Genomic DNA, 23,313 nt, shown 5'->3' on the forward strand with positions numbered 1-23,313 from the left:
ATCCCAGGGATGCAAGGATTCTTCAATATACGCAAATGAATCAACGTGATACACCATATTAACAAACTGAAGAATAAAAACCATATGATCATCTCAACAGATGCAGAAAAAGCTTTTGACACAATTCAACACCCGTTTATGATAAAAAAAATCTCCAGAAGTGGGCATATAGGGAACCTAACTCAACATAATAAAGGCCATATACGACAAACCCACAGCAAACATCATTCCCAATGGTGAAAAACGGAAAGCATTTCCACTAAGATCAGAAACAAGACAAGGATGTCCACTCTCACCACTATTATTCAACATAGTTTTGGAAGTCCTAGCCACAGCAATCAGAGAAGAAAAAGAAATAAAAGGAATACAAATTGGAAAAGAAGAAGTAAAACTGTCACTGTCTGCAGATGACCTGATACTATACATAGAGAATCCTAAAGATGCCACCAGAAAACTACTGGAGCGAATCAATGAATTTGGTAAAATTGCAGGATACAAAATTAATGCACAGAAATCTCTTGCATTCCTATACACTAATGATGAAAAATCTGAAAGAGAAATTAAGGAAACACTCCCATTTACCACTGCAACAAAAAGAATAAAATACCCAGGAATAAACCTACCTAGGGAGACAAAAGACCTGTATGGAGAAAACTGTAAGACACTGATGAAAGAAATTAAAGATGATACAAACAGATGGAGAGATATACCATGTACTTGGACTGCAAGAATCAATACTGTGAAAATGACTACACTACCCAAAACAATCTACAGATTCAGTGCAATCCCTATCAAATTACCAATGGCATTTTTTACGGAACTAGAACAAAAAATCTTAAAATTTGTATGGAGACACAAAAGACCCCAAATAGCCAAAGCAGTCTTGAGGGAAAAAAACAGAGCTGGAGGAATCAGATTCCCTGACTTCAGAGTATACTACAAAGCTACAGTAATCAAGACAATATGGTACTGGCACAAAACCAGAAATATAGATCAATGGAACAGGATAGAAAGCCCACAGATAAACCCACGCACCTATGGTCAACTGATCTATGACTGAGGAGGCAAGGACATACAATGGAGAAAACACAGTCTCTTAAATAAGTGGTGCTTGGGAAACTGGACAGCTACATGTAAAAGAATGAAATTAGAACACTTGCACAAAAATAAACTCAAAATGGATTAGAAACCTAAATGTAAGACCGGACACTATAAAACTCTTAGAGGAAAACATAGGAAGAACACTCTTTGACATAAATCACAGCAAGATCTTTTTTGATCCACTTCATACAGTAATGGAAATAAAAGCAAAAATAAACAAATGGGACCTACTGAAACTTAAAAGCTTTTGCAAAGCAAAGGAAACTACAAATAAGATGAAAAGACAACCTCAGAATGGGAGAACATTTTTGCAAATGAAGCAATGGACAAAGGATTAATCTCCAAAATATACAAGCAGCTCATGCAGCTCAATATCAAAAAAACAAACAACCCAATCCAAAAATGGGCAGAAGACCTAAATGGACATTTCTCCAAAGACATACAGATGGCCAAGAAGCACATGAAAAGCTGCTCAACATCACTAATTATTAGAGAAATGCAAATCAAAACTACTATGAGGTATCACCTCACACCAGTTAGAATGGGCATCATCAGAAAATCTACAAACAACAAATGCTGGAGAGAGTGTGGAGAAAAGGGAACCCTCTTGCACTGCTGGTGGGAACATAAATTGATACACCCACTATGGAGAAGAGTATGGAGGTTCCTTAAAAAACTAAAAATAGAATTACCATATGACCCAGCAATCCCACTACTGGGCATATACCCAGAGAAAACCATAATTCAAAAAGACACATGCACCCCACTGTTCGTTTCAGCACTATTTACAATAGCCAGGTCATGGAAGCAACCTAAATGTCCATCGACAGACGAATGGATAAAGAAGATCTGGTACATATATACAATGGAATATTACTCAGCCATAAAAAGCAACGAAATTGGGTCGTTTGTAGAGATGTGGATGAATCTAGAGACTGTCATACAGAGTGAAGTAAGTCAGAAAGAGAAAAACAAATATCGTATATTAATGCATATATGTGGAATCTAGAAAAATGGTACAGATGAACCGGTTTGCAGGGCAGAAACTGAGACACAGATGTAGAGAACAAACGTATGGACACCAAGGGGGGAAAGTTTTGGGCGGCAGGGGGCGGGGGGGGGGGGGCGTGAACCGGGCAATTGGGATTGACATGTATTCACTGATGTGTTTAAGATGGATAACAAATAAGAACCTGCTGTATAAAGAAATAAATAAAATAAAATTCAAAAATTCAAGAAATAAATAAATAAAACTAAAAAAACAAACAACAGCAGCCAAAAAAACCCAGTATCTTTAGCCTCCAAATTACTGATGTAGCTTACACTTTTCTGAGACTAAAGTGTTAATTAAAGCCAGCTGCAACCCATCCTACTGAGTGAACTTAACATATGATATATGCACTATAAACCTTTCACGCTGACATTAACAACAAATACATTTTACCTATTACTTAAGTATATACAGATCCATAAACCGAAACAGGCCTAAAAGGCTTTGGAGAGAGATAAATTTTCCCTGACCTTAAAACATAACCACTGAGCCCCTGTCAGTTCTGCTAGATTCCAAGGAGCAGATTTTGCTTGGAATTTGATTTATTCACTCTGCTTTATTTTACATTTACTTATTCCTTGTACCTCATATAATATCGTACATCTACTTGTTGTTTGGTTTGTTGTCTGTCTCCCCGTTAAATTGTTAGCAGAAGCTAAGTGTCTTTGTTCACTGCTATATTCACAGTGTCGAGAACACAGCCTGGCATATAGTAAATGCTCAATAAATATTTGGGGATGGATGGGTAAATACTCTGGAACTCAATATCTACGGTGTAAGGCATAAGTCTACTGATTCTTATGAGTATAAGAACAGCACTGCTTCGTCTCCAAGCCTGTTTTTGAATTACATACATCAAATGCCATTAATGAATGCTGAGTAACCTCCTCGCTCAGAAAAATACACACGTACACCTGGGCAGGAATATCCTAGAAGCCATGAGAACACCAGATATTACCTATTTTATGTCGGGGGCAGGAATGAAAATGCAGCAAAGCCAGTGTAGAGTCGACTCCCCCAGTTCTCACTGTGGTGTGAGAGGAAGTCAGATAGTGAGAAGAGTAATGGACACTTACTTGTTCGCTCTCATGCCTTCTCTCCGGGTGGCCAATCCCTCTGCAACCAGAGATTCTGCAATGTTTTCCCCATTGGTATCTGAGGAGGAAAAAAGAGGTGTGAATCTTGTGTTTAAATCCATCTCCAATAGCAAGAGAGCTCTCATGGGACCACTTTCACCCGTAGCTCTTCAAGGAATGATGTTGCCAGAGAACGGGACAAGACAGCAAGGTAGGGTTGGGTTTTCAAAAAAACCTCTTCTCCCCCAAAACGTCTAGTCTCTAGGACCCAGAGGTCTATAAATCTTCTCTGGACTAATTTTCTAGTGTATCTCCTCAGCCAAAGGCAATCTCAGGAACTCCAGGAGACTGACAGGGAAGCAAGACACATGCAGCAGCCCAGGAAAGGATAACTAACACTGACCTAAGGAGGAGAGGCCTGGCACCAAATGCAAATTCTGCCGCTTAATAGGTCTTTCAGCATCTTGATACACGTACTCATCTATAAAATGGGAAGAGTACCTGCCGAGATGGGTTCTTGTGAGAATTAAATGTGTGTAAATCGCCAAGCGCAGTGCCAAGCACACGGCAGGAATTCACACAACAGATTCAAAAGGCAGCCCCCCCACCTGGACAGTCAGACAGATTCACCTAGGACTGCCTACGATGTTTCACACTGGCAAGTCCAGTTCCTCTCACGATGTCCTGTTCTCTGCTCCAAGAGGCCACCAAGACAAGTAAGCCACACCATTTGACAAACACTTTCTCCTAGTCTCAGAGATGCAGGGGACAGCATCTCGATTTCCAATCTCACACGGCAGCCTTCAGAGCAGGCAAGAAAAATGAAGTGAAACATAAAACACAAGCTGATTAGGCGCCCCCTGAGCACTTGAAACATTAATTGCATTTCCACGCTACTGAAAAAGCTTTTAGGCGCTCTGTATTCTCTTAAATCCCTGCTTGTCAGCCAAAATGATAAAAGAAGACAGCTATGAGGGAATCACCACATAAAAATCTTTAATACAGCAGAGAACAAGCTCCTAGATAAACTGAAACACAGCAGTCTAGCTGATAGGTAACGTCAGCATAGAATAAAATTCTCTAAGGTTTATGTATTCAGTACACTATACATAGACTTCCGCAAGCAACAACAAGTTTACATACCACCCCCAAACTCAACCTAAATGCCTTGCCATTAGCCCTGTCCAAATTTCTGAAGCACATAAGCCCCTGTTCCTACTGCCAAAAAAAAAAAAGTTGAGATGAATGCTGTTCACGCAAAGAACGTTCAGGTTCTGAAGCTGAGCGTGGATCACAAGAACCTTTCCACTGAGGTTACTGCTGAGGCCCGACACAGACACACACAGCTACCTGACATCAGTAAATATTACATTGGTTCTTTCGAAGCAACAGGAATAATCCCACAGAGTGGAAAGTCAAAAGGAAAGACTCCACAATGATGGGGAAAGTTGCGCAGTAAGGTGCCAAGAGGTCGGGGGTAGAAAGAACGACGGCCTGGTACAAACAAGGCGAACGGCCATAAACTCTCCAGTCAACAGCAAACGCAACAGCTCTTGGACAGCTCCTTGGCACAGAGCACTTTGAAAGGGCTGCTGGCTGGCCCACTTCTAAATGAGTTCATTGCTCCTTCAAAAGGGAGAAAAAATACAATTCTCTGGGCCAAACTCCCAAAGAAGGTAACAAAATGTGGTGGATAGAATACTGAAAACAGGGAATGTGTAGGGAAAAGATCTGATGCTTGCTTATTACTAACCAAGGTATGATTGTGATCAAGTCACAATTGGGGCTGGTACTCAGAGCAGGTGGGTGACTATATTTTCTCCAAAAGTTGAAGACTAATCAATCATCTCTCTCTCTTTTTTTTAATAAGTTCTGGGTTAACCACAAACTCTCAAATTCTGTCATTCTCCTCCATCATAAAAAGAGTAGCCACAGGGCTTCCCTGGTGACGCAGTGGTTGAGAGTCCGCCTGCTGATGCGGGGGACACGGGTTCGTGCCCCGGTCCGCGAAGATCCCACATGCCGCAGAGCGGCTGGGCCTGTGAGCCACGGCCGCTGAGCCTGTGCGTCTGGAGCCTGTGTTGTGGCCGGAGAGGCCGCAACAGTGAGAGGCCCGCGTACCGCAAAAAAAAAGAGTAGCCACATAAACAACAGGGATTTACTGTATAGCACATGGAACCATATTCAGTATCTTATAATAACCTATAGTGGAAAAGAATCTGAAGCTACACACCTGAAACACAATATTGTAAATCAACTATAGTTAAATAAATTCTTTATCTATCTACATATAGCAAAAGAAAATCTTTTTTCTAAACAAAAACAAAAGACAAAAAAGAGAGTAGCCATAAAATAGGCTAAATATATAAACACTAATTAATTAGCTAAGGCACTGTTTCATTACAGTTGATAGTGAGAATTGGTTAAAGTATCTGAGTGAAAATATTAAACTTTAAGCCATTTAAGCCTTTAAAACTGAAAAATGTAGATGATTTCAATCATTCTTTCGGTAATTTTTTTTTTTTTTTTTTTTTTTGCGGTACACGGGCCTCTCACTGTTCTGGCCTCTCCCGTTGTGGAGCACAGGCTCCGGACGCGCAGGCTCAGCGGCCATGGCTCACGGGCCCAGCCGCTCCGCGGCACGTGGGATCTTCCCAGACCGGGGCACGAACCCGTGTCCCCTGCATCGGCAGGCGGACTCTCAACCACTGCGCCACCAGGGAAGCCCCTTTCGGTAATTATTTATCAATCACCTCCTATGCGCCAGATTCTATTAAACACACTAGTACGTTAACATGCTAAATTACATCCACTCTGTAATTTGCGTCAGTTTGAAAAACAAACTTTCCAAAAACAACTTTAAATTTTAAATGTCAGCTCCTCTTACCTTAAATAGACTTTTTTATAGTTGGAGACTAAGGCTATTTAAATGAACACTTACAGGCGGTCTCTCCATAGAGATATCTGTACCAAAAAAATGTTCTATAGTCCAGTGAGGTCTCTTGTCCGGTAACAGAAGATTGACCAGCTCTTACAGAATTGTATTATTTTGGGTAATGAAATTCTCGAACAATTGCATTTTGAAGACAGTATACTTCTATTTGTTTTACATTCTTTCTAGCCAGTAGTCCTCCAACAATAATGCTCAAGTGTTTTATTACCTACTATATTATTTGAATTATGGGTAAAAGGCAAATTTATTTACTTCTCTTTTTGAAAAGATTCCATATTATTTCTATAATTTCCCAATCAGGATGCAGATAGCCATTTGCTAAAAGGGCTGTTTCTCTACTGGGTAAATTGGACAAGAAGGCTCCAAGGTCATCCACAACTCACTTGTCTAAGACCTCTACACTTAAAATCAGAATCCTACAAGGATATTGTTAGCCTTATCATATACCCTGCTTGCTTACTTCCAGCTTACTAGTCACCCAAGGCAAATAGATTATCTAAAGCAGCTCAGTTAGAAGGCTAGTTTATCAAGAATCACAGGACACTTTAAAAGGTGTCTGCTCCCAAATAATCCAGATGAATATAAGTGTTCCTGTTCATCTGACTGCTTTATGGAAAACATTCCACCATTCTTTCAATGTCCTATTTCTGTTCAAACTCCATTGTGCAATCTCACTCTCCCTCTACCTAATGCAAAAAAGACCAGAACACCTAATATCCTACAAGCTATCTGGCCCAGCTAAACAACAGGCACACACACATATTTATTGAGTGCATTCTCTGTGCTGGAGTGAGATGCTTTACACACACCATCTCTTTAAACTCTCTGTATAACTTACAAATGAAACTAGGGCTTAGAAAGGTTCAGTTACGGGTTAAGTAAGAGTACATGGTAGAAGAGGCAGGAATCCACACCTACACCACTCTAAAGCCTGTGTTCTTTCCATTCCATTCCAAGTCATGTGGCTTACAGAAAACCACAAGCCCTAAACAAATCGTCCTTTCCTAAAGAGAGCCCCCAGGAGGAGAAGAAAAGCCACAAGACAGATAAAGCAAATAGAAGATGCAATAGGAAATCTATAGGAATTCAATTAGCACTCTGACCTAGAAGCACAGAGCCAATGAGTTCCACAGGCTGACAGCCTAAATACAGGGGAAAATAATTCTACGCTTACACGCACACCTAAACCAAGCCAGGAAATCGGGCACAGGAGTAAACTAGGAGCAGGAGTACCAGGGCACCTACATGCCACGAGCTCTGTGCACTTCCAATGAGACCTACAGCCAACACTCCCAGAGCGACCTCCGCCAGATGAAAACCAGTCTTTGGAGGAACTTCAGACTTGGAGAAAAATGAGTACCTTTCCCCCTTGGTACTCACCTTTTCCAAGGTAGATCATGCCATACTCTCGCCCCTGGGGAGTCTTGTTTTCTATCGTGAAGCAGACTTCCTTCCCAATCAGCTTCTTCCGAAGGAACTCTCGAGCAGGAAATGCCCAGGGCTGAAAGATAAAATAAATGTGTTCAAGAACTAGGCAGTTCTCACACGGCACAATCAACATCCAAGCAACTTCACTCCTTCAATAGCCTGGCCATGCACTAGGCCTTGAGGAGAATATAAAAATGAAACATACACAACATGGATCATACGCTTAGGGGTCTCCTAAAAAAGGCAGGTCGAACAGTTGGTTTAACTAGCACGAGCCCTAAAAACAGGCATCATGGTTTCCCAGACACCAGCACTAGGAGTTCCCCCCATGCCCACCCCTCCATCACCCCCATCACTGTCTACTCTCTAGCTGTCTGCTGTCTACTGTCTACTGTCTAGCTGGTAAGGGATCAGCTTGGCAATGGTGGTTCTTCCCTGTCCCTCATTAAAGACCCAGATACAAGGAGTGAGCCACACATCCACAATGGGTACAGAGTCTGCATGTGATCTCAAGATACTGTGCAGGGACTTCCCTGGTGGTGCAGTGGTTAAGAATCCACCTACCAATGCAGGGGACACGGGTTTGATCCCTGTTCCGGGAAGATCCCATGTGCCGCGGAGCAACTAAGCCCGTGCGCCACAACTACTGAGCCTGAGCTCTAGAGCCTGCGAGCTGCAACTACTGAAGCCCACGCACCTATAGCCCGTGCTCCTCAATGAGAGAAGCCACAGCGATGAGAAGCCCACACACCACAATGAAGAGTAGCCCCCGCTCTCCACATCTAGAGAAAGCCTGCGCGCAGCAAGGAAGACCCAAAGCAGCCAAAAATAAAAATAAAAAATAAAAAATATATATATATATAAAAAGATACTGTGCAAAGGGATGGTTTTACCCCATCACTTTGGGATGGTACAGACAAAGGGAGATGTCTCCTCTGAAGCAGCACCGTCATAGTCAGTGGTCACTAGCACTTGAATTTACAGTCTGGACCTAGCTCAGTGCCCCAAGTTCCCTTAGAACAGAAATGAGGAAGGAGAGGGTAAGAGCTCAAGGAGTACATGATCTGCAGAAGTTCGTGTGCAGGAACAATACAGCGTATAGAAGGGCAGAGTGGTACATGTCTATCACCAATTGGAGCCACAGAACATGGACTACACATAGTAAAGGCAAAACAGTATATCAGCGACCTGAAAAGGAAGCGCCTGCCAACCTTTTCAGTCCATGAAGATTATTCCATGGGGTTAGCCAAGAAGCTTTTCTAGAAGAAAAACATCCATGACTTCCCAGAAACCAGAAGCCAGTTTAAATGTGGCAGTCTACCAACCCACTGGGCTGGTATTCACAAAACCAGTACTGTTAGACAACGACAACTGTGGATAGTTCTAGGAAGAACTAATCCTGAGTAAGTGCTCTTGAAGACACAAAAACAAGCTTATCCTCATTCATCTAATGCGCTCTCTTCAAAGTGCCAACAAGCAAAAGAACCAATCACTCAATGGCAATATGGAGTTCACCACATTTTAATCTCCCATTTCTACCCCTCTCCTCATTCATAATAATGAAAACAGATACTGTGACCAAAGAGTATGATGACTGATAATGAGCCCAACTACCAGCCACATCACAGAAACAGCACTAAACCAATTAACACAGCCTCACACATTTTTATCACCTTAGTGACCCACTTACTCTAAAAACATCCTCAGCTATAGATCTAATGTCTAGGCTTCAGTTTTGAGGAATACACTAATACCTAAAATTCAGTAAAACATTGCTTTCCTAAATGTAAAGCTCTGACAAAACAAAGTACTCCTAAAGGAAGCCAAGACTTCGGTAAAAATTCATTTATCAAGGGTCAGTTCACAAGGAAATAGCTAACCCCTGTGGGGAAACCTCCAACTTCTACCGACTAGGCAGAATTACTAAAAGCTTTTAAGGCTTGAGGAAGGAGCACCCTTGTCTCAGGACCTCATGTTTTACAGCTGGTCAGTCACTGGGCAATAAGAGAAAGCTACACTGGAGGTCCTGAAAAGGACATACACCTTATCCTAGAGAAAGGTAACCTAGCTTCTTTAATATTCCAGCCTTCTCAAGTTGTGTTCCATCCAGAGTCAGGCAAATTCAATAAATGGACAAGATACGAGCTATGAAGAGAGGCGATTAGAAGATTCAGGAAAGCGAGTGACCGCATCATTCCTGCCGAGGGCAACAGAGCACTCCAGGAGAGAATCCTGTGCAGGTGTCCACACAGAGCACAGCCAGCAGAAGGCTACCTAATGGGGAAGGCCATCCCAGCAGAGCCTCCCAGAACAACTCAACGTATACAGAAACTGACTCAAAGCGTTCATCACATTAGGGGCACAATGACCCAATGGGAAGAATCACTGGTCGGTCAAATGATGTGCCAGAGCTCCACCTAGGAAGCAATGGCTGTTAAGTAGCTGAGACTCAAAACTGCCTCTTCCCTTTAGAACGCCCAATGGCAGGTGATCTAGCAGCTTGCTCTCCACTCCCAGACCCATGCAAGGTTCTGGTGTCTACCACGACAAATGGAATTTTAATTCCCATCTTTTCTTTGCACCAGGTAGACTCCTAAACTACTGAAACAAGATTAAATCCCACAACAATGTAAACCCTCAAAGCTAGCTACTTTTGTACTTGGCCCAGTGCTCGATTATCCCACTGTCCCACCTGCGCATGTAATTAATCCCTCTCTGCTGCAACCACGCCACCACCTCAACTTTCAAAAGCTCCACTGAATGTAGAACGACTGTGACATTCATTTCTGTATTTCACATGAAACCAACATACAGCTTCACGTACAATGAGAGCTCAAGAAATCTGTGGGAAATAAATATATAATCCCCACAGTGCCCATCAATGCAGTTATCTAGGCTGCGGAGAGTAGCTAGGCGATGCTGGGGATTAGGCTGGAACAGGGCAGTATGGTTGGGGACACACAGCAGAGCTACTTTTATTGTCACGGGACTTAGGAGAGAGCTAAGTTTCTCTGAAAGCAGATATGAAAGAAGGCGGAGAATAATCAAGTGCATGATATTTGGAACAGTGATACAAAGGGAAGCAAATAAGCAATCATGTCCTTGACTCTGTTTGAATGTGACAAAACTAGACATGCTCCAAAACAACAGAAAGCCAGAGAGAAAGTAATGCTACATTCCACAATCCACTGATCCACAAAAGGAGACGCTCGGGTTCTTTTCCTCATTATTCACTGTACACCTGCTTTGTGTCAGGCACTGACGAGGAAGAAAAACACAGATGTCCCTCCCCTCGAGGAGCCGACACCAAGTATAGAGACATATAAACATGGAATAGGGTGACAGCACAAAAAATGGATGATGAAAGGTGATGTCAGGTGTGACTTCTCCAGAGGATGAATCACCAGGGCACAAGGAGGAGACGGAGCTTCCGCTGGAGGAGGCAGTTGAGCCAAGGCATGAGCAGGCAGGACTCAGGTGGCCTGTTAGGAGACCCGAACACTTCCTCAGGGTTGGGACTTAGCATCCCAGAAGGGGTTCAGTAAGAGAAGACTAAAAGTCAAATCACAAATGGGATTGTAACCCAGGCTAAGGCATTTAAATTTGTCCAGCGCTAATGAGGAATCACTGAAGTATCTGGCAGTAATACTGAGCCAGGGGAAAAAAACGACATTATATCTCAAAAACATCTGAGAGCATACAGAGAAAGAATCAGAGGGAAGGAAAATGAAGGCAGAAAGACTGTTATCTTAATATTCCAGAGTTGAACAAAGCACTCTCTCAGAGTTGAACAAAGAACAATAGCAATTGTAATGAAGTTTCGAGAAGAGAGATTTTGAAAGAGGCAGAATCTCTAGGTCTCGATAAAAGCCTGCAGGTTGGCGGAGGTGTCTGGAATTGGGTTACCACTTGGCGTCACTGCTAACTTGAGCCAGAGCACCTTCAAGGGCATGGTGGGGGGAAAACCAAATCACAGCAGGGCAAGGAGAGACTAGATTACTGCACACAGAAATAGTGGCTGTGGCTGACAAAGGGTGAAATCTGTAGCTCTCAAATACTTCATGCACAGGGACCTTTGAAGAGTTACTAGGAGAAACTGAGATGCTCTGGAAGAGACAAAAACCACTAGGCTGTATAAATATATGAAACTCCAATGAGAGCAGGGATCAGATTACATGGTATTCTTTCAGGTGGGATAGTTCTGGTAAGATTTTATTGTACTGTTACATAGGCTACAGCTAAGATACTTCAGAACAAGCTCCAACTGGCCTTGATTTTCATCCACAAAACAGAAAATTAAAACCCAACCCTTCTTCCCTACAGGCAACACTGCTTCTTCCTTCTGGGGAAATGAACTTGACTGGCTCTAGCCAACCAGGGTCAACACTCTTCTCCTCTTAGAAGCAGGCAAGCTGTTACACAACACAAAACTGAAAGGGAAAGAACTATTCAAAACGTTGATCAAGAAAAGCAATTAGCACCCAAAATTTGAAAAGTGCTGAGAGAGATGTAATCTTCAGCACTTGGACTAACAGTACGAGAAATGTCTGTAGTAGCAGAAATTAAATAGCACTAGAGATTACCACAGCTAACATTTGTTAAGTAGCTTACAGGCCCATGCTAAACATTCCGCATTATCTTGTTTAATCCTCATTGAACAACCCTGAGGTATAGAGTAACCCAATACTTGTGCTTACTGATAGAGGACCAATGGAAAATAACTGATTTTGCCTATTTAGTCATTATCCCAAGAATCTAATTGCTGCTGATAGAATTTGGGGTGATTTGTCTCTATTTCCTATAACACTGCTTTACTATCTTCTTAATTCAAACAAAATGCTTTTTATTATAGATGAAAAAAACTGCATGTTTTCCTTAAATGAAAGAACCCTGTGAGCTGCTTTTTTTCCCGCACTTCCATGGGAGGAAAACAGCAGACGGAAGCTGAGGTACCAACTTGCCCATCATCATCAAGCTGAGGCAAAAAACAAATAATTAGAATCCAGAAACTTCATTTTTGATAGCCAAAGCACCACTGAAGAAGAGACAAGAACTGATGTTTCAAAGTACAGGAGCCAAGAAGACTGATGGCAGCTGCCTGGAGAGGTAACTTAAGGAGTCCCAGGCAGACCACAAAGAAGGCAAGGTGGCCAGGCATTAGAGATGGGGGAGAAGGGGGCTGGAGTGGATGGTGGAACAAAAGCTCAGAAGCTTGTCAAATCGCCATAACACATGGTTCTTGACAACTACTGAACCACAAGTTGCCCTAAGAAACTGATAACTTCCTCCCTTCAAAATGCATATTTACACAAAATTTTGCAAACAATTTCATGGGGTTCACAGACGTCCTTAGGACACAGATCCCAGATTAAGAATCTATAATAAGGCACATTCCTAACATTTATAGTATATGCTACCATTTATGAAAATGAGTGTCTACGGTATAGCACAGTGAACTATATATACTCAATATCTTATAATAACCTATCATGGAAAAGAATCTGAAATACATATAACTGAATCACTTTGCTGTACACTTGAAACTAACACAACATGGTAAATTAACTATACTTCAATTAAAAAAAAGAAAGAAAGAAAAGAAAAGGAGTGTCTGCTTGTAAAGGTGACAAATGCCTCTGGAGAGTCAAGCCTGCCGCACACCAGTAGTCCCCTGGGAGAAGAACTAGATTTTTCACTGTGCATCCTTCTGAATTTTGAAGGTAAATGAAGAATTCAAACATAAATAAAAGAGCTCTGCCATAACTAAAGCCAACCTCAAACAGCGGAGACTACCTAGGAAATGTACTAACCTGTTTCCAGAGAAAGAGGCTTGAAACACTGATAAACCTGAAAAGGCTCTAAACCTATGGGAAAGTGTATGACGGAAAGAGACTGGGATTACTGGGATTAAAGGTAGTGAATGTATAAACTGAAGCAAGCCACTGTTGATTTGTCATCAATCCTGTGATATAAAAATACTTGAAATAGGGAGGCTACTTCAAGATGGCAGAGGAGTGAGACGTGGACATCACCTTCCTCCTGACAAATACATCAGAAATACATCTACATGTGGAATAACTCCTACAGAACACCTACTAAACGCTGGCAGAAGACCTCAGACTTCCCAAAAGACAATAAACTCCCCACGTACCTGGGTAGGGCCAAAGAAAAAAGAAAAAACAGACAAAAGAATAGGGACGGAACCTGCACCTCTGAGAGGGAGCTGTGAAGGAGGAAAAGTTTCCACACACTAGGAAGCCCCTCACTGGCGGACACGGGGGGAGACGGGGGGAAGCTGCAGAGCCATGGAGGAGAGCACAGCAACAGGGGTACAGAGGGCAAAGTGGAGAGATTCCCGCACAGAGGATCAGGGCCGACCGGCACTCACCAGCCCGAGAGGCTTGTCTGCTCACCCATCAGGGCGCGTGTAGGCTGGGAGCTGAGGCTCGGGCTTCAGAGGTCAGACCCCAGGGAGAGGACTGGGGTTGGCTGCGAGAACACAGACTGAAGGGGGCTAGTGCGCCACAGCTAGCCGGGAGGGAGTCTGGGAAAAATTCTGGACCTGCCTAAGAGGCAAGAGACCACTGTTTTGGGTGCATGAGGAGAGGGGATTCAGAGCACCACCTAAATGAGCTCGAGAAGGGTGCGAGCCACAGCTATCAGCGCGGACCCCAGAGACAGGCATGAGACGCTAAGGCTGCTGCTACCGCCACCAAGAAGCCTGTGTGCAATCACAGGTCACTATCCACACCCACCTTCCGGGGAGCCTGTGCAGCCCGCCACTGCCAGGGTCCCGTGATCCAGGGACAACTTTCCCGGGAGAACACACGGCACACCTCGGCTGGTGCAACGTTACGCTGGCCTCTGCCCCCGCAGGCTCGCCCCGCATTCCATACCCCTCCCTCCCCCCAGCCTGAGTGAGCCAGAGCCCCCAAATCAGCTGCTCCTTTAACCCCGTCCTGTCTGAGTGAAGAACAGATGCCCTCAGGTGACCTACATGCAGAGGCACGGCCAAATCCAAAGCTGAACCCCAGGAGCTGCGCGAACAAAGAAGAGAAAGGGAAATCTCTCCCAGCAGCCTCAGGAGTGGCGGGGTAAATCTCCACAATCAACTTGATGTACCCTGCATCTGTGGAATACCTGAATAGACAATGAATCATCCCAAAATTCAGGCGGTGGACTTCAGAAGCAACTGTAGACTTGGGGGTTTGCTTTCTGCATCTAATTTATTTCTGGTTTTATGTTTATCTTAGTTTAGTATTTAGAGTTTACCACCATTGGTAGATTTCTTTATTGATTTGGTTGCTCTCTTCCTTGTTTTATTTTTAATATATTTTTTTTTTTCCATTTTCTCTTTCTGTGAGTCTGTGTGTGTATGCTTCTTTGTGTGATTTTGCCTGTATAGCTTTGCTATAAAGAAACACAAGCTTTAAATGATACATTAAACAAGATGGACTTAATTGATATTTATAGGACATTCCATCCCAAAACAACAGAATACACTTTCTTCTCAAGTGCTCCTGGAACATTCTCCAGGATAGATCATCTATTGGGTCACAAATAAAGCACTGGTAAATTTTAAAAAATTGAAATCGTACCAAGTATGTTTTCTGACCACAATGCTATGAGACTAGATATCAATTACAGGAAAAAAACTGTAAAAAATACAAACACATGGAAACTAAACAATACACTACTAAATAACCAAAAGGTCACTGAAGAAATCAAAGAGGGACTCAAAAAATATCTAGAAACAAATGACAATGAAAACACGATGACCCAAAACCTACGGGATGCAGCAAAAGCAGTTCTAAGAGGGAAGTTTATAGCAATACAATTCTACCTCAAGAAACAAGAAACATCTCAAATAAACAACCTAACCTTACACCTAAAGCAATCAGAGAAAGAAGAACAAAAAAACCCCAAAGTTAGTGGAAGGAAAGAAATCATAAAGATCAGATCAGAAATAAATGAAAAAGAAATGAATGAAACAATAGCAATGATCAATAAAACTAAAAGCTGGTTCTTTAAGAAGATAAACAAAATTGATAAACCATTAGCCAGACATCAAGAAAAAAAAGGAGAACACTCAAATCAATAGAACTAGAAGTGAAAAAAGAGAAGTAACAACTGACACGGCAGAAATACAGGGATCATGAGAGATTACTACAAGCAACTATATGCCAATAAAATGGGCAACCTGGAAGAAATGGACAAATTCTTAGAAAAGCACAACCTTCCGAGACGGAACCAGGAAGAAATAGAAAATATAAACAAACCAATCACAAGCACTGAAATTGAGACTGTGATTTAAAATCTTCCAACAAACAAAAGTCCAGGACCAGATGGCTTCACAGGAGCAATCTGTCAAACATTCAGAGAAGAGCTAACACCTATCATTCTCAAACTCCTCCAAAATATAGCAGAGGGAGGAACACTCCCTAACTCATTATACGAGGCCACCATCACCCTGATACCAAAACCAAACAAAGATGTCACAAAGAAAGAAAACTACAGGTGAGTATCACTGATGTACACAGATGCAAAAATCCTCAACAAAATACTAGCAAACAGAATCCAACAGCACATTAAAAGGATCATACACCATGATCAAGTGGGGTTTATTCCAGGAATGCAAGGATTCTTCAGTATACACAAATCAATCAATATGATACACCATATTAACAAATTGAAGGAGAAAAACCACATGATCATATCAATAGATACAGAAAGTTGTGACATAATAGATGTGACAAAATACAACATCCATTTATGATAAACACCCTCCAGAAAGTAGGCATAAACGGAACTTACCTCAACATAATAAAGGCCATATATGACAAACCCACGGCCAACATTATCCTCAATGGTGAAAAACTGAAACCATTTTCACTAAGATCAGGAAAAAGACAAGGTTGTCCACTCTCACCACTATTTTTTTTTTTTTTTTTTTGCGATACGCGGGCTCTCACTGTTGTGGCCTCTGCCGTTGCGGAGCACAGGCTCCGGACGCGCAGGCTCAGCAGCCATGGCTCACAGGCCCAGCCGCTCCGCGGCATGTGGGATCTTCCTGGATCGGGGCACAAACCCGTGTCCCCTGCATCGGCAGGCGGACCTTCAACCACTGCGCCACCAGGGAAGCCCTCACCACTATTATTCAACATTGTTTTGGAAGTTTCAGCCACAGCAATCAGAGAAGAAAAAGAAATAAAAGGAATCCAAATCAGGAAAGAAGAAGTAAAGCTGTCACTGTCTGCAGATGACATTATACTATACATAGAGAATCCTAAAGATGCTACCAGAAAACTACTAGAGCTAATCAATGAATTTGGTAAAGTAGCAGTACAAAATTAATGCACAGAAATCTCTTGCATTCCTATACACTAATGATGAAAAATCTGAAAGAGAAATTAAGGAAATACTCCCATTTACCATTACAACAAAAAGAATAAAATACCTAGGAATAAACCTACCTAAGGAGACAGAAGACCTGTATGCAGAAAACTATAAGAGACTGATGAAAGAAATTAAAGATGACACAGATGGAGAGATGTACCCTGTTCTTGGATTGGGAGAATCAACATTGTGAAAATGACTATACTACCCAAAGCAATCTACAGATTCAATGCAATCCCTATCAAACTACCAATGGCATCTTTCACAGAACTATAACAAAAAATTTCACAATTTGTATGGAAACACAAAAGACCCTGAATAGCCAAAGCAATCTTGAGAAAGAAAAACGGAGCTGGAGGAATCAGGCTCCTAGACTTCAGACTATACTACAAAGCTACAGTAATCAAGACAGTATGGTACTGGCACAAAAACAGAAATATAGATCAATGGAACAGAATAGAAAGCCCAGAGATAAACCCACGCATATATGGTCACCTTATTTTTTATAAAGGAGGCAAGAATATACAATGGAGAAAAGACAGGCTCTTCAATAAGTGGTGCTGGGAAAACTGAACAGCTACATGTAAAAGAATGAAATTAGAACACTCCCTAACACCTTACACAAAAATAAACTCAAAATGGATTAAAGACCTAAATGTAAGGCCAGACACTATAAAACTCTTAGAGGAAAACATAGGCAGAACACTCTATGACATAAATCACAGCAAGATCTTTTTTGACCCACCTTCTAGAGAAATGGAAAAAAATAAAAAATAAACAAATGGAACCTAATGAAACTTAAAAGCTTCTGCACAGCAAAGGAAACCATAAACAAGACCAAAAGACAACCCTCAGAATGGGAGAAAATATTTGCAAATGAAGCAACTGACAAAGGATTAATCTCAAAAATTTACAAGCAACTCATGCAGCTCAATATCAAAAAAACAAACAACCCAATCCAAAAATGGGCAGAAGACCTAAACAGACATTTCTCCAAAGAAAATATACAGATTGCCAACAAACACATGAAAGGATGATCAACATCATTAATCATTAGAGAAATGCAAATCAAAACTACAACGAGGTATCACCTCACACCAGTCAGAATGGCCATCATCAAAAAATCTACAACAATAAATGCTGGAGAGGGTGTGGAGAAAAGGGAACCCTCTTGCACTGTTGGTGGGAATGTAAATTGATACAGCCACTATGGAGAACAGTATGGAGGTTCCTTAAAAAACTACAAATAGAACTACCATGCGACCCAGCAATCTCACTACTGGGCATATACCCTGAGAAAACCATAATCCCAAAAGAGTCATGTATCACAATGTTCATTGCAGCTCTATTTATAACAGCCAGGACATGGAATCAACATAAGTGTCCATCAACAGATGAATGGATAAAGAAGATGTGGCACACATATACAATGGAATATTACTCAGCCATAAAAAGAAACAAAATTGAGTTATTTGTAGTGAGGCCGATGGACCTAGAGTCTGTCATACAGAGTGAAGTAAGTCAGAAAGTGAAAAATAAATACCGTATGCTAACATGTATATATGGAATCTAAAAGAAAAAAGAATGGCTCTGAAGAACCTAGGGGCAGGCAAGGAATAAAGACGCAGACGTGGAGAATGGACTTGAGGACATGGGGAAGGGGAAGGGTAAGCTGGGACGAAGTGAGAGTGGCATGGACATATATACACTACCAAACGTAAAATAGATAGCTGGTGGGAAGCAGCTGCATGGCACAGGAGATCAGCTCGTGCTTTGTGACCACCTAGAAGGTGGAATAGGGAGGGTGGGAGGGAGACGCAAGAGGGAGGAGATACGTGGATATATGTATGTGTGTAATTGATTCACTTTGTTATAAAGCAGAAACTAACGCACCATTGTAAAGCAGTTATACTCCAATAAAGATGTTAAAAAAAAAAAACAACTTGAAATATACAGAAAAGAAAGAGTACATCAAATGTGCAGTCAAGGAGGAGACTGGGCTATAACCTGGGTCCACAGCCTCTGGGAGGGGAAGCACCTACCTCATCCGGGGTGTCTTTTGCATCAGGTTGTGTGGCAGCTGCCCTGCGGGCAAGGTTTCCAGCGCGAATGTTGCTAAGGTTGATCTGCCTCTCTGGAGGAGGCCCACCACGAGGCTGCCCGCGCACAATGATGGCACACCCTGAGAGGACCTAGGTAAGGGGAAAAACAGAGAAAATTAGCTGTCTAAAGGTAACATCACCACAATACGATGGTCCACTCCTGTATCCCCAACATCTAGAACACTACTCGGCCTCTTGAAGGCACTCAAATATTTGCTGGATGACTGAATGAACAAGACTATTTTTAAGTTTATAAGAGAAATACCTACATAAAACCTTGGGCTAGATTCTGAAGTGACTGACCCAGCAATACAAATAAGAATTACACAAAATGATAGAAGACTCAAAATAGACTAGGGTGAAGAGGCATGCGAGACATGGAGATAACCTTTGTAATTTCATCCCAGCAAGCTGACCACCACCTGTGTTCTTTTCAGTATTTAAGAAGTTAATGTCTCCATCCACACGTGCTGTTCTACGGTGGAAAAGGCAAGCAATGGAAGAAGGCCAGAGAAAAGTGGAAGCTGAAGGAAGAAGCCCCGACACGCCAGCCACACCAGCCAGAAGGAGCCGAGGATTCCCAGGGCTAACGTGGAGGCAGTGCAGCCAGAGCCCAGTGCTCACACTTCCTCTGTAGACAGTGTTCAGACTCTAGGCTAAGAGGGAAATACAGAAGAGAGAATCTAGAAACCCCACGCCCTCGGTGATTACAACAGGGGCATCGAAGAAGCACCTTAAAGCTCCCAAGTCCAGCAGCTCCTTTCCTCTCTCTCTGAAGGATGCCAGGCATAAAACCCACTTGGCAACTATGGAATGAGCTCTAAAGCTCACTTAAAATATTTGCGGGGGGAAGGAGAAAGGATTTCACATGGGAGAAGAGAAGAGACGGCACACAGAAAAACGAGAATCATCGCCCAAGCTATTCAAATTCTTCGCTCAGCGAGGCACGATTCAATCAACAGGGAGCCTTGAGCACTGGCTTCACAAGAGCTGAAAGGCTCAATCCCACCTTCAAAACAAGAAAAAGCTGCTGAATGAAAAGTTAGTAGATGGAAGGTTGGAGAGTCCTGCCAATGCAGAACTCCGAGACAGACAAGACCACGGAGTTTCCTGTAAAGGGAACAGTCCTTGGAAAGGAAGCTGACTCAAAGGAAGAAAGGAAGGAATATGAAGGAAGCCACTTTGATATGCATTTGCTTAGCTGACTTGTCTCCCTCACCTCTCCACCTTAACTCATGCTCTAAATCGTGGATTATTAATATAAATACAGAAGTGCATTAAACATATATGTACATCTTAAAGAATAAGAAGCAAACAACTATGTAACCACCGCCCAAGTTAATTACCAAAACACTAGCAGAACCTTGGCTCCCCTGTGTCCCTCTCTACTCCCAGCCCCGTCTCCTGACCGCCACCACTATCCTGACCATTGTGATAACCCCTCCTTCCGTGCTTTTCTGTACAGTGTTACCATTTACGTATACATCTCTATGCAATATGGTGGTTTTGTTTTTCCTATTTCTGAACTCTTAAACTGAGTCTACTGTGTGTACCCAACAGTGACTTGCTTCTTCTGCCCTTTTTTTGGGTGAAACTCATTCATGCCAGAACACTAGTTTATTCACTTTTGTGGCTGTACAGTATTCCATTGTATGGATCTACATAGTCCAACAAATATACATAGTCCAATTTTTTTTTAATTAGTGCTAAGATTAACATCTCATTATCCCCAATACCTCAAGCATATAGACCTTGGTCTAAATGGTTCCTCCGTGGCTACACCATGACACACATAACAAAAGACTGTCTTCCTTACCTAGTTACAAGTCATGCTTTTCATTTTTATCCTTTGTGATCGAGTGTTACCAGCAATTAAACCCTACAGCTTCCAACCAAACAGTCTTGCTAACAGCCTTTCTTGAGAACCCATGTCCTGGACATCATCCCAGGGATCTGACATTCTAAAAAGACAAGCCCTCAAACAAAGCAAAGCCAAAGAAGAGATATACTAGGGCACAGGATGGTTGATGTCCCTGAAATGAGAAGGGACAAAGGAAGAACAGGAAAAGAACCTGGAAATGATTCATTTACAGTCAATTCTTCACACGTGGCGGAAGAATAGCACATTTTTGAATAACTGCCTTGAAATCATTCATGTACAGACCGCAACGGGACTGAGAAGCATAGAGAATACAAAGCAGAGCACCCGTCTCAAAGGGCTATTCCTTGATTTTTGTCAAGTTTTCACAAAAAGTAATAAAGCACTCCCAGGAGACCCAGTACCTCTTGGGAAGCCCAGCTGGAAACTCACGTTGGCTAACCAGTGAGCACTGACCCAGGCTAAGAAACAATCCTTATTTCTCAAGTCTGGTGAAACCCGCTGAAAAGCTCAAGAATAGAATCACTGATGAGTACCCTCTTATTCCCCCTAAATATCAGCAAGGTGTTACCTCTAATGCCTTGACCTAGTAAAGTAGATCCCTGGGGGACAGTGGGTCTATAACTATTATCCCGGGCCCATTAAGGGCTTTAGTGAACAACTTGTACAAAGGAATTTTGAAAAACCTCGTTTGTACACTCTCCCCTTGCCCTGAAAGCTATTCTGAAGACTGCTGTCAGAGCTTCTTTGCATTACTGCACCAAATATGCCATTCAGACAACAGTCAGTACTTGAATTAATATTAGAGAGAGGTGATTTTATAGGCAGCACAACACCTTTTATACTATTGAGGATACAAATGCAAACAGCAGCCACCAAGTCAACCTCCCAAGCAACAAGGACAGATATTCACTGTGGCAGATACTGCTATTCCTGTTCCCCCAGAAGGAGAGGACTGGCATGGCTACATCTTTCCTCTGAAACTCTCTCCCCCTCATTCATTTGGCCACAGCCTTGGCGATGAGATAGGAAAAGACTGTCTGCAGACCATTATGGAAGGAAGAGACCTGTCTATATGGGAAGAATTTGTTTCCTTCCTATTATTTATAGGAACTGAAATAGTTCAAAACACACTCCACCTCCTTTTTTGCTCTCCCCATTTCATCTCCCAAGTACTGTTCAACTCCCTCCACCTGCCTCACTTATCAAGTCTTTATTCAAGTTCTTCCTCAATAAAAATATTTAATGGGCTTCTCTCGTCTAAGGTTCCCCACCAAATAAAGCCAAGGGAAAGACCTTCTGGGGGAAAAATACTTAAAATGTCTTTATTTTGGGGGGGCTGTGTTTGGTCTTCATTGCTGCACGCAGGCTCTCTCTAGTTGTGTCGAGCAGGGGCTACTCTTCTTTGTGGTGCGCAGGCTTCTCACTGCGGTGGCTTCTCTTGTTGCGCAGCACGGGCTCCAGGTGCGCGGGCTTCAGTAGTTGTGGCACGTGGGCTCAGTAGCTGCAGCACATGGGCCCCTAGAGCGCACGGGCTTCAGTAGTTGCGGCGCGCGGGCTCAGTAGTTGTGGCACGTGGGCTTAGTTGCTCCACGGCATGTGGGATCTTCCAGGACCAGGGATTGAACCCATGTCCCCTGCACTGGCAGGCAGATTCTTAACCACTGCGCCACCAGGGAAGTCCTTTAAAATGTCTTTAGGTAAAATATGAAAAAGACCAAGGGTCTATATATCAAACTTAACTTGTATCTCATATGGCATGAAAACAAGTCATTTTTCCTCTGTAAATCAAAAGACCTAACATCTGAAGTTGATTACTTATAATTTTATCCATTGATTGAGCCATTTATTTATTCATTCATTTATTAATTCAACACAAATTTATTGAGTACCTTCTATATGTCAGGCATTGTTCCAGGCAAGTAACATACTTCAGTGAAATAAAACAGACAAAAATGTCTGCTCTTGGAGACAGGGGTAATTGTTCTGCCAAAGCTGTACTGATTCATGTTGCAAACTTTCATGGATGCAGTAATTATCATTAATTGCTAATTTATAGGGCATAGAAAGCAAGTCATATGGTAACTGCTTTATCCAATTATATTAATAAAATGACATATTCTAGAAAAATGATCTTAGCCCTACCTGATACAGCAGGAGGCTTGTGAAAACAGCTGTCAAAACGAGTCAGTGTGATTGAGGTTATGAATTAGACAGTTTTCATCTCTGACAATAAAGGCTGCAGAGAGACGTGGTGTGATTCAGAGGACCTGGCTTCAGGGCACAAGTTGGATGGTGACAAAGGCTGAAACAAGCCAGCTGAGAAG

General features: G+C 42.3%; 1 protein-coding gene across 1 annotated transcript in view; it reads right to left on the bottom strand.

Annotated features, from left to right (window-relative positions):
* The window catches only part of SND1 (staphylococcal nuclease and tudor domain containing 1), a 418,878-nt gene that overhangs the window by 371,051 nt on the left and 24,514 nt on the right, over positions 1 to 23,313 (bottom strand). The window contains exons 2-4 of the mRNA XM_004265475.3: positions 19,048 to 19,197; positions 7,562 to 7,682; positions 3,229 to 3,307 (exon numbers count right to left, since the gene is read on the bottom strand). Coding sequence (XP_004265523.1) covers positions 3,229 to 3,307; positions 7,562 to 7,682; positions 19,048 to 19,197 — 350 coding nt within the window. The remainder of the gene's footprint in view (positions 1 to 3,228; positions 3,308 to 7,561; positions 7,683 to 19,047; positions 19,198 to 23,313) is intronic.

The sequence above is a fragment of the Orcinus orca genome, chromosome 9 (assembly GCF_937001465.1).
Source record: "Orcinus orca chromosome 9, mOrcOrc1.1, whole genome shotgun sequence".
In the NCBI taxonomy this organism is placed as follows: domain Eukaryota; kingdom Metazoa; phylum Chordata; class Mammalia; order Artiodactyla; family Delphinidae; genus Orcinus; species Orcinus orca.